This window comes from Anolis carolinensis, chromosome 6, assembly GCF_035594765.1.
Source record: "Anolis carolinensis isolate JA03-04 chromosome 6, rAnoCar3.1.pri, whole genome shotgun sequence".
Taxonomy (NCBI): Eukaryota; Metazoa; Chordata; class Lepidosauria; order Squamata; family Dactyloidae; genus Anolis; species Anolis carolinensis.
The window spans coordinates 43,794,777-43,806,823 of NC_085846.1; the positions used below are offsets into that span (position 1 = coordinate 43,794,777).

Here is a 12,047-nt window from a genome sequence, read left to right on the forward strand (position 1 = left end):
CACCTGCAATCTAAGAGCACTCTTAGCTCCACCAATAATGTACCAGGAACTAACTTGGCACACAGAACCCCCATGACCAACAAAAATACTGAAGCTCTTTAGAGGGATTTATAGGAATTGTGGTTCACCTACATCCAGAGCACACTATGAACCCAAACAATGATGGATCTGGACCAAACTTGGCATACATATCCGATATGCCCAAATTTGAATACTGGTGGGTTTTGAGGGGAATTGACTTGGACATTTTGGAGTTTTAGATACTGGGATTTATAGTTCACCTACAATCAATGAGCACTCAGAATTCCACCAAAGATGGAATTGGAACAGACTTGGCACACAGAGCCACCATGATCAGCAAAAAATATTGAGGTCTTTGCAGGGAATTGACTTTGATTTAGGGAAGCTGTAGTTCACCTACATCCAGAGAGCACTGTGAACCCAAAAACCGATGGATTTGGACCAAATTTGGCACACATACCTGATATGTTGAAATTTGAAATTTGGTTACTGGAGGGGTTTGGGGGAACTGACCTTCCTTCCTGGGAGTTGTAGTTTACCCACAACCAGGGAATTTGGTCCAAACTTGGCACACAGAACCCACATGACTAATTTACCCTACTGGAGAGGTTAGTTCACCACCCATCCCGAAAGCACTCTGAACCCCATCAATGACAGATCTGGACCATACTTGACACAAAGAACCCTGATGACCAACAGAACATACTGAAGGGGTCTGCAGGACTGACCCACCCAGGTGATACTTATAGTTCATTGTACGTCCAGAAAGCACTCTGAACTCCACCAGTGACAGACCTGGACCAAACTTGGAACACAGGCCACCCATGACCCACCTGACAACATATATTTCATGGCATAATACTCACTTTACCTTAAAAGTCAGAGAGGCATTGGGTTGGAATCAATCCATTTTCTTTTGGGGGGAAAGGGGGAGAGCGACTATTATACGAGGAAACCAAAAATACCAACAAGGGCACCTGAAAAGGGAGTTTGTGATTATTATGCCAGGGCGACTATTATGCAATGAAATAAAGCATTTAATAACCAGTATTTTGATGTGAAAATTAAAACATGTCAATATTCTTTCCTGGTGTTGATTTGTATGTTGGTAAGAGAAACGCCAGCTATAAAGGACAGCTTAGACCCCAAGTTGTACTGTATTTCATGGCATAATATTCACTTTCCCTTAGAAGTCTGAGAAGCACTGGGTTAGAGCCGATCCATTTCCTTTTGGGGGAAGGGGGGGAGGAATTATTATGCATTGGTATTATGCACTGAAAAAGCCCTTTTGAGGGGGCCTTTTTACTGCATAACAGTACCTTTGTGGGCACAGCTATCTAGGCAGGTGAAGTCTCAAAGCACCCGTCACCTCCATAGCTCGGGAGTAAGAGGCTGGAAGGTGGGTAAACTTGCAGGGGAAAGACAGGTAGTCAGATGGGTTCAACTGCTTGCAGATTTTTCCCTTCTGAGCTACAAAAGCTCTGTATTTTGGAAGGAAAAGGCTAGCAAGCAGGTGAGCTCATTTACTCCCCAGCCTTTGCCTTCTGAGCCCCTCTAAGCTATGGAAGCTTGCCTTGCACAAGGCAAGCACAGGATGCAGAAGCATGTAGCTACGAGGCTTCAAGCTCCATAACTCCTGGGGGACAGTTGTGCTTGCAGGTGAAGCCTTAGCCACCCGCACACCTGCCCCCTATGCATAACAGTCACACCAGTTATCCAATGGTGCAACTATTATGCAAGGAAACAAAAAATAACCAAAAAGAGGGTTGTGACCATTATACAAGGGTGACTACCATGCGATGAAATATAGTATTAGATAACCAGTATTTCTGATCTGGAAATTAAAACATGTCTCTATTCTTTCCTGGTGTTGATTTATAATAATAATAATAATAATAATAATAATAATAATAATAATAATAATAAGTCTCTGACCAACACTGTCCGAATTTTTAGCACTTATATCAACATGGAGTTTGGTTTGGACAAATGTTCGACAGTGGCATTGAAGAAGGGAAAAATCATTGAAAATGATGGCATAAATATGCCCAATGGCCAAACAATAAAGTGTCACCAGCCAGAGGCCTATAAATATCTGGGCATATTACAGCTGGACAACATCAAGCATGAACATGTGAAAACTGTGGTCAGCAAAGAATACACACAAAGGGTCAGAAAAATTCTCAAAAGCAAGCTCAATAGAGGCAACACCATCAAGGCCATAAACACCTGGGCCATACCTGTCATAAGATATACTGCTGGCATTATAAATTGGACACAGGTGGAACTGGACAATTTGGACAGAAAAACAAGAAAACTCATGACCATTCATCATTCACTGCACCCTCGCAGTGATGTTGACCGGCTCTATCTGCCTAGAAGATCAGGGGGCAGAGGACTCTTACAAGTAAAACAAGCAGTCAAAGAAGAAGAACATGCCCTGGCAGAATATGTAAAGCAAAGTGAAGAACCTCCTTTGATTGAAGTCAAAAATCAGAAACTCCTCAAAACACAACAGACAAAAAACCAGTACAAGAAATCCACACTACAAACTAGAGCTGACAGCTGGCACAACAAAACACTGCATGGAAAGTTCCTTGACAAAATTGAAGGAAAAGCTGATAAGGAGAAGACCTGGCTCTGGCTCACGAATGGGACCCTGAAGAAAGAGACAGAAGGCCTGATCCTTGCAGCCCAGGAGCAAGCCATCAGAACAAATGCAATTAAGGCCAAGATCGAAAAATCAGCTGATGACCCAAAATGCAGACTGTGCAAGGAAGCTGACGAAACCATTGATCATATCCTCAGCTGCTGTAAGAAAATTGCACAGACAGACTACAAACAGAGGCACAACTGTGTGGCCCAAATGATCCATTGGAACTTATGCCTCATGTACCACCTGCCAGCAGCAAAGAACTGGTGGGATCACAAACCAGCAAAGGTCGTGGAAAATGAACACGCAAAGATACTGTGGGACTTCCGAATCCAGACTGACAAAGTTCTGGAACACAACACACCAGACATCACAGTTGTGGAAAAGAACAAGGTTTGGATAATTGATGTTGCCATCCCAGGTGACAGTCGCATTGATGAAAAACAACAGGAAAAACTCAGCCGCTATCAGGACCTCAAGATTGAACTTCAAAGACTCTGGCAGAAACCAGTGCAGGTGGTCCCGGTGGTGATGGGCACACTGGGTGCCGTGCCAAAAGATCTCAGCCGGCATTTGGAAACAATAGACATTGACAAAATTACGATCTGCCAACTGCAAAAGGCCACCCTACAGGGATCTGCACGCATCATCCGAAAATACATCACACAGTCCTAGACATTTGGGAAGTGTTCGACTTGTGGTTTTGTGAAACGAAATCCAGCATATCTATCTTGTTTGCTGTGTCATACAACGTCGTTGTGTCAATAATAATAAACTTTATTTATACCCCGCCACCATCTCCCCAACGGGGACTCGGGGCGGCTTACATGGGGCCATGCCCAGAACAATACAATTTGATAGAATATAAAAAGAGCAACAAATCATAACACATTGAACAATACAATAAATGATAATATACACTACATTAGGCAAAATCAGAAGAACAATAAAATAAGGGCATGCCACATGTTCATCCCATACCTGGAAACATGAATATTTAGAGCACATGATTATCTACAGGAACTGAATTGAGTTGGAATATTTTAGTAAATAGTTGCAATAACAAATTTTTATCAACTTTTACATGTCTTACTCATGTATTTTCTTATTCCCACCGCAGGACATCCCAAGACAAAAGCCTTTATCACTCATGGTGGAACAAATGGGATCTATGAAGCCATTTACCATGGGATTCCCATGATAGGGATCCCCATGTTTGGAGACCAGTCTGATAACATTGCTCACGTATGTGCAAAGGGAATGGCTATAGAGCTGAATATTAACACGATGACAGCACAAGATTTAGTGGACGCCGTTAATACCATTATTCACAACACAACGTAAGTCTAATAGAAATTCTCTGAATGACAGATCATTAAGGCTACATCTAAAGCAAAATACTCTGCCAATGAGTTTTGGAGAAAAAAATGTGGAATATTTAATACATAGTAGTGAGGTTCCTTGACCAACCTCTTTTCCATCTTCTCTTTCTTCTTTGCTCTTGTGAATGTCCTTCCTGATTACTATCCCGATGTCTACTTCTAGGACTTCAAATATTCATATTATTTTCATAAAGACATTTGAAACTAGCATCATTCCATTTAGCATCTCAGACTGAACCTTGTTTCAGTTTCTGAACTAAAAAGAATTTTGAAATTGTGGCCAGTTTCTTTATTGTGTTGTTTAAAACAATTTAATTGTCACATTCACATTCTGGTGTTCACAACAAAGACCCGAGTGTCTAATTAAGCTACAGCTGACACATCTAATGCCTATCCCTCTAGAGTCTAGATATTGCTAAACTGCACTCTCATCAACACTCACCATAAATGATATTGAGATGTTGGCTGGGAATTGGAAGCCAGCAACATTTGTAGGTACTGTGCTTACAGAAAAAATATATATAATAATTATAAAAGTATAAAAATTCATTCATGAAAATGAGGGGGGGGGAATTAAAGTATCAAGGTGAAACCATAGACCAGTATTTTAACTTACATCACTTCATTTAAAATGTTTTGTGCAACTTTTCACAAATATTTAGCAAAATAGTAAGTAGCTATTCCACAGAACTTATGGCACTAAGGATGTTAATGAGAACTGGTGGGTCATCTTTTCTCCTGATTCCATTAGCGTTTGTTCTTTCTTCCTCAACCCTACAGATATAAGGAAAATGCAGTACGACTGTCGCAGATTCACCACGATCAACCCATGAAGCCTCTAGACCGGGCTGTCTTCTGGATTGAATTTGTTATGCGCCACAAAGGTGCCAAGCATTTGAGAGTAGCTGCCCATGACTTGACCTGGTACCAGTATCACTGCCTTGACGTCATTGCCTTTTTGATCAGTTGTGTGGCACTTTTCATGTTCATCATGGTAAAATGCTGCTCGTTTTGCTGTCGGAAATGTGGCATCACACGGAAAACAAAAATTGAATAGTTTCTGCTCAGCACACAGCCATTGTGTGACTTACATCATTCAACATGCTCAGACTGTATATGTTAAACCCTATCGTCATTTACCATAATGTTCAGCTTAATTCATGAAGAAGCACATCTATCTTTGCTTGGCTCCATTAAAATGACAGCATAAATTTGTAGGTATGAATTATGATATGTATATAAAACTTTTAGGTTTATTTTTAATGAAGGCAGTTACACAGTCTGAGATTGCTGTTGTAATGTAGCAAGCAACAACTATCTGAAGGGGTCAGAGTCTGTCCATTTCATAAAATCAAAGAGTATATATAATGTTTGAAAAATTCTTGCTAGAGTAGGAGCTTTGTTCAAGCGGTAGAATGTTTTTGAAATACAGAGGACAGACGTGTTTACCTTTTACATATATAATGAATGCATGGTTGAGATAATGCTGTACCTGCAGAGATACCGTTATTCTAGTAACTTGGATCAAAGCTGTAGTGATTTCATAGGGATATCTTGTCTAAAGGGCTCCTACTAATTCAGAGATTATTCAGAAAAACAAAATCTGAAGTGAATTTTTTAAAAACCCTAAAATGTCCAACAGCCAGGAGTTTCTAAACATACACATGCACAAACAAAAATGTACATATGCATATGTCATTCTGCCCATCTATCTATCTCATTTATTTGCATACGATGAATGGTCTTAATAACCCCTTTTAATTAGTGAACTCAGGGAGAAGAACAAAATATATCCAATAGTAGTGTCTCCAAGTTTTGGAATTTTCTGCCACAGGAGACATTCCTAGGAGGCACTCTGCCTTTTTTTTTTTTTTTTTGATAGCAGGGAGAGACTTTATATTATCACACAACTTTAAGAAGCAAGGAACTAGTAGTTGGTAACTTTTACTGTGATTTTATTACACATCTGGTAGAATCTCAACATCTGAATCACTGACATTTACCAAAAGTAAATTTAAATATTATGCTATCTGATCTCTGGTATGAGAAGAATGAGAAGAAGACATTTATTATATTGCATTTGCTGCTAGTAGTGTTTTGCGTGGTAAACTAGCTGGACGCTTTATATAGAATATAATTCGGGTTTTATAAATAAAATAGAAATTTGTTAAAAAGTACTACTTGCTTTTGTTTTTTAAAATCCAATTTTCCTTAGATTATCCTTGATGAATGCAGGGGGGATGTTTCCAAGGAGGAGGCCAGTTTAGAGCTACACAATCTGGTTCAGCAACAGGGTCAGTTTTCAGGAGATCTGCAGAACACCTTTCAGGAATGGGACCTTGACAATCCTCAAAGGAGATGGGTGTTGGTTGTTGGCGACTCCCTCCTGAGAGGAACAGAAACAGTGATGTGCAAACCTGATAGGATGTCTGGAGAATTATGCTGCCTTCCTGCGCAAAAATCCACCACATAACAGTGGCTGACAAGACTCATTAAGCCCACTGAACTTTCTCCTTTCATGTTGATTCATGTAGGAGCCAATGATGCTGCAAAGCATAGTATTCAAAAGATCAGAAAGGATTTTGAAGCTCTTGGAAGAAAGCTAAAAGATCTTAATGTACAGGAAGAAAAATAGTAGAGGTGAATAACTGGACCACGACCAACCATATCATGGTGGCCAGATTCTATTAACCAATAAACTGGCAGTCAAATTTTTAGATTCTAATTTAAATAGCGGTAGGTGGTGTTCCATGAGCACAATTAAAAAGTCTTTGTGTCAAAATTTAAGGATGCACCCAAAGCCATTGAATGGCCTTGCAGAGACCATTATGATCATGTGCGACGCCTCTTTATTACCTTTGAGGATGACTCAATACCAAGTATATTGTCCTCTCAAAAATTGTGGCTTTGTCGCTACGGGATTCACATAAGAAGGATCTTTTTAAATACGCTTATCCGGCCTTATATAGCCAGCTTCAAAATAGACCCCCCCCCCCCATTCAAAAGATAGGAAAAATAATATCCAGAAATCCTTAACTCCACCTGTTCAGTCATTCCGAGTAGACCTGAACACTTCAGAAATTATTCCAGACCTAGTCCAACAACAAGAATACCCGTCCCAATGTCAAACTTTGTTCACAGAATCTGAAAACAAATCCGTTTCCTTCCCTCATCAGGAAACACCCCCTCTGGAACTGTGCCTCAGCTTCTCCTCAAACTCTTCAGTTATGGAGAGCTGACTACCCCCCTTAAATCCGGCCCCTCTAGTATTAGTCTCCCAAGGAGGGGGGTTCCAGGACTTGGGGAGCCCAATTGAAATAGTACTGGGAAGGAGAAGATGCAGTCCATTATGTCAACTCAGGGAGAAGCGCATCAGAACTCTTGCGACCCTGAAAAAATATAGGCAAGATAGCTTGCATGGCAGTCCCCTTGGGCTCAAGGTCTTGCTGCTAAATGCCAGGTCCGTGAATGGGAGAACCTCAGCAATCCAGGATTTAATCCGAGATGAGCATGCGAATCTAGCCTGCATTACCGAAACCTGGCTGGATGAGCTGGGTGGAGTAAATCTTACCCAGCTGTGTCCGCCAGGTTTTGGAGTGCTTCAGCAGGCCAGGCTCGGGGGGTGGGGAGGTGGGGTAGTGGTTGTCTATTGGGATACCATCCCCCTGATCAGGTGCCCTGTCCCACAGTCTTCTGGGTTTGAATGCATCCTTCTAAAGGTGGGTAACTGGGACAGATTGGGAATTCTGCTGGTGTACCGACCACCCCGCGACACAGCAGTCTCCCTGCCAGAGCTTACTGAGATGGTCTCCAGCATGATACTGGATTCCCAGCGACTGGTAGTGCTGGGAGATTTCAATATTCATTCAGAGTCCAATCTATCAAGAGCAGCTCTGGACTTCATGGTTGCCATGACAGCCATGGGTCTGTCCCAAGTTATTTCTGGACCCACCCATAATGTTGGACACACTTTGGACCTAGTTTTTATTGTGGATGGGGTAAATATCGGTGTGGAAGAGCAAAAAAATTCTCCCATTGTCATTGATCATCACCTGATTAGTTTTAGACTAATCGTGACCTTAAACCTCTGCAGGGGTGGAGGACTGATTAAGATGGTCCGTCCCAGGAGACTTATGGATCCAGATGGATTCCTGATGTCTCTTGGGGATGCATCTGACATGCAAGCAGATGATCCTGTTGAGGTCGACTTCTATAACACTGAGGTGACCAGGGCTGTAGACACGATCGCCCCTGAGCATCCCCTCTCGTTATGCAGAGTCACCCCAACTCCTTGGTACACCGAGGAGCTGGCGGAGATGAAGCGAGCGAGGCGGAGACTAGAGTGCCTCTGGCGGACGACTCGGAAAGTGTCCGACTGAACATAGGCTAGAGCCTCACTTAAAGCCTACTCCGCAGCTTTGAGGGCAGCCAGAAAAGCTTTTTCGACTGCTGGCATTGCATCTGCAATCAATAAACTAGCTGAGCTGTTTCGGGTGGTTGATGAGCTCCTCCAACCTCATGGGGAGGGGGAGGCCACCGACCTCCCGGCAGCTCGATGCGTCGAGTTCGCCCATCATTTTGCAGATAAGGTCGCTCGGATACATTCCGACTTAGACACCAGCTTGAGTGTAATCCCAGAGGAGATAACTGAGGCATCTGCTTGTCCGATTTTAATGGATTTGTTTCAGACTCTTCGCCCTAATGATGTTGAGGGGATCCTTGGGGCTGTGAGAGTGATTACTTGCTCTCTAGATCCTTGTCCCTCATGGCTAATAAAACTGCCAGCAGGCGATTGGCGTCGTGGCTGGCTATGATTGTGAGTGCATCATTGGACCAGGGACGTTTTCCATCTAACCTTAAACAGGGATTGGTTAGACCCTTCCTGAAAAATACGTCCCTTGATCCACTGGTGCTGAACAACTACCGCCCGATTTCCAATCTCCCATTTTTGGGCAAGGTTCTGGAGCGGGTGGTCGCCTCACAGCTCCAGGGATTCCTGGTTGAGATGGATCATCTGGATCCATCACAGTCGGGTTTCAGGCTTGGTTACAGTACCGAGATGGCTTTGGTCGCCTTGGTGGATGACCTCTGCTGAGAACTTGACAGGGGGAGTGTGCCCCTGTTGGTTCTCTTGGACATCTCAGCGGCTTTCAATACCATCGACCATGGTATCCTTCTGAGTTGGCTCTCTGGAATGGGTATTGGGGGTACTGCTCTGCAGTGACTTCAGTCCTTCCTGGAGGGTCGCTCTCAGTTGGTGAAGCTGGGAGACTCCTGCTAGCCTAGCCTTTGACCTGTGGGGTCCTGCAAGGTTCCATTCTTTCTCCCATGCTTTTCAACGTCTACATGAAACCGCTGGGTGAGGTTATCCGGAGTTTAGGAGTTGGGTGCCATCTCTATGCAGATGACACCCAGCTTTACTACTCTTTCCCACCAAATTCCAAGGAAGCCCCTTGCATTCTGGACCAGTGTCTGTCCGCTGTGGTAGATTGGATACAGGTGAACAAGCTGAACCTTAATCCAGACAAGACAGAGGTCCTCCTGGTCAGTCGTATGGCCGATCGGGGTATTGGGTGGCAACCTGTGTTGGATGGGGTCACACTCCCCCTGAAGACACAGGTCTGCAGCTTGGGGGTCCTCCTAGACTCTGCACTGACACTTGAAGCCCAGGTGTCGGTGGTGGCTGGGAGGGCCTTCACACAGTTAAAATGTATGTGCCAGCTACGACCATACCTCGAGAAACCTGACTTTGCCATGGTAGTCCATGTCTTAGTTACCTCCAGATTGGATTACTGTAATGTACTCTACGTGGGACTGCCTTTGAAGACGGCTCAGAAACTCCAACTAGTACAATGAGCAGCGGCCAGGTTGTTATCTGGAGCAAATTATAGGGAAAGGACACTCCTCTATTGAAACAGCTCCACTGGCTGCTGATAAATGTCTGATCCCAATTCAAAGTGCTGGTTATTACCTATAAAGTCCTAAATGGTTCAGGTCCTGCCTATCTTTGTGACCGCATCTCCTATTATGTACTAGCACGAACTTTACGATCCACCGGGGAGGCCCTTCTCTCACTCCTGCCATCATCTTAAACGCGTTTGGTGGGGACGAGGGAAAGGGCCTTTTTGGTTGTGGCTCCCCGGCTCTGGAACTCCCTTCCGAAAGAAATCAGACTAGTGCCCACGCTGACCTCCTTCAAGAAAGATCTGAAAACCTGGTTTTTTCAAACCATTTTAACTTAAGAACATCAAAGTGATCCCCTACCGCTTTTTATTCCAACACTTTGCACCTTATTGCTATACCATTCCACTAGAAGTTATAATGCATTGCACCTTGTTAACCTTATTCCTCGCCCTTAGTCTGAAGATTGAAGTACCAACTATACCGCTCCAGGGCATTGGACATGTTTTAATTGTTTTAAATTGTTGTTGTTGTATTCTTTTTCTTGATGTATTTATTGCTGTGTTTGGATTTGTTTTTACTGTTGTATTTTTATATTGTTTAGGCATGGTCCCTTTGTAAACCGCCCTGAGTCCCCTTGGGGAGATAGGGCGGGATATAAGAATAAAGTACTATTATTATTATTATTATTATTATTATTATTATTATTATTATTATTACTGGTTTCCCAGATGGTGTCAGGAAGAACAATTTGGCTTCCTGGACCATGGTGTGCTCTTCCAGGAAGATGGCCTAGTGGCACAGGATGGGCTGCACCTCACAGAAGTAGGAAGGAATGTTTTTGCTCAGAGACTGTCAATCCTGATCAGGCGAACTTTAAACTAGGTTGTGTGGGGGAGGGTGACATTATCCTTGGGAACAGTAGTTTATCGAGACCTGGAGTGAACAGACAAAAGGCTAAAGAGAGGGTTGGACAAACACAAAAGTACCAAGCAGCAAGGGGACAATAATCTCAAATAAACAGCTAAGGGGAATGTCCCACGAGTTTAGATATCTTTACATCAATGTCCAGAGCATGGGGAATAATCAAGATGAGCTGGAACTCTTAGCACAGAAAAACAATTACGATGGAATGGGCATAACTGAAACCCATGATTGGAATGTAGCAATGGAGGGGTGTAGTGAACCTTACCTATTAGGCCTAGAATGAAGCCTTGGTAACAGTGATTGATGCAGCCTCCATTTTGTTGAGGAATGCCAGGCAGCCATCTTGAGTGTGGTTAGAAAGGGGGAGGAGCTTAGAGAGAGATTCTTAGGATTGGCCAACCAGAGCAGATGGTAGGAGCCAAGTCTTAGAGTGCAGAAAAAAAAGAGCTCCAGGCAGTTCTGGTTTGAAGAAGGCAGTTCTGTTTGAGGGTTTGAAAAGAGCAGTTTGGTTCTGGAGTTGGGAGTGTGTGTGAGAGAGAGAACTGAAAGCTATGGAAACTGACAGGCTAAGTCAGGCAATTTGGATCTCTTGGGGGAGATAACTCAAGGGATTGTCTCTCAATACTGGGTTGGTTAATAGAAGGACTCTAGGTTAGAGTTAATTAACAACCCAGGGGAACTCGTGCCTATTCTCAGCAAATAGAGCGAGGGTTTTTGTGACCAATAGATAGATTAGTTAGTTGGAACTGTTTGAAACTAAGTGAAGTAAACCTGAAACATACAACTAAGTTAAGCTGAAGAACGTCTGTAACCAATTACGCTTATGAACCTCTCTGAAGTAATCATTTACCTGTTTTCAAGAAAATAAATTTTTATTCTATTTTTCAACTTTTAAGAGCCTCCACAGTGTATATTTTCCATCAAGAAGTCTTAATAAAAGTTCCAGCAATACAACAATAAAATACCACAGAAAAGCCTCATAGTGAACATCAGTTTGGGAGCCGGGGTAGAAAATGGTGTGGGCAGAAAATGGAATGAAGTTTGCCTCAGACACATTTAACAACAAAAATCCTAAAGACATTTTAGGTTGGTGGCAGCTACCATTTAAAAAGAAAATCTGTTATAATTAGCCTAATGGAAAGAAATAATTGCGTCAGTTCTAT

At 42.8% G+C, this 12,047-nt stretch overlaps 1 protein-coding gene across 2 annotated transcripts in view; it reads left to right on the top strand.

The window, feature by feature from the left end:
- Positions 1-11,779, top strand: part of LOC100560189 (UDP-glucuronosyltransferase 2A1) — a 59,598-nt gene extending 47,819 nt beyond the window's left edge. For both annotated transcript variants that reach the window (XM_062957674.1, XM_003222359.4), the window contains 2 exons: positions 3,795-4,014; positions 4,837-11,779. In XM_062957674.1, coding sequence (XP_062813744.1) covers positions 3,795-4,014; positions 4,837-5,113 — 497 coding nt within the window. In that variant the 3' untranslated portion in view covers positions 5,114-11,779. The remainder of the gene's footprint in view (positions 1-3,794; positions 4,015-4,836) is intronic.
- The last annotated feature ends 268 nt before the right edge of the window (positions 11,780-12,047 follow it).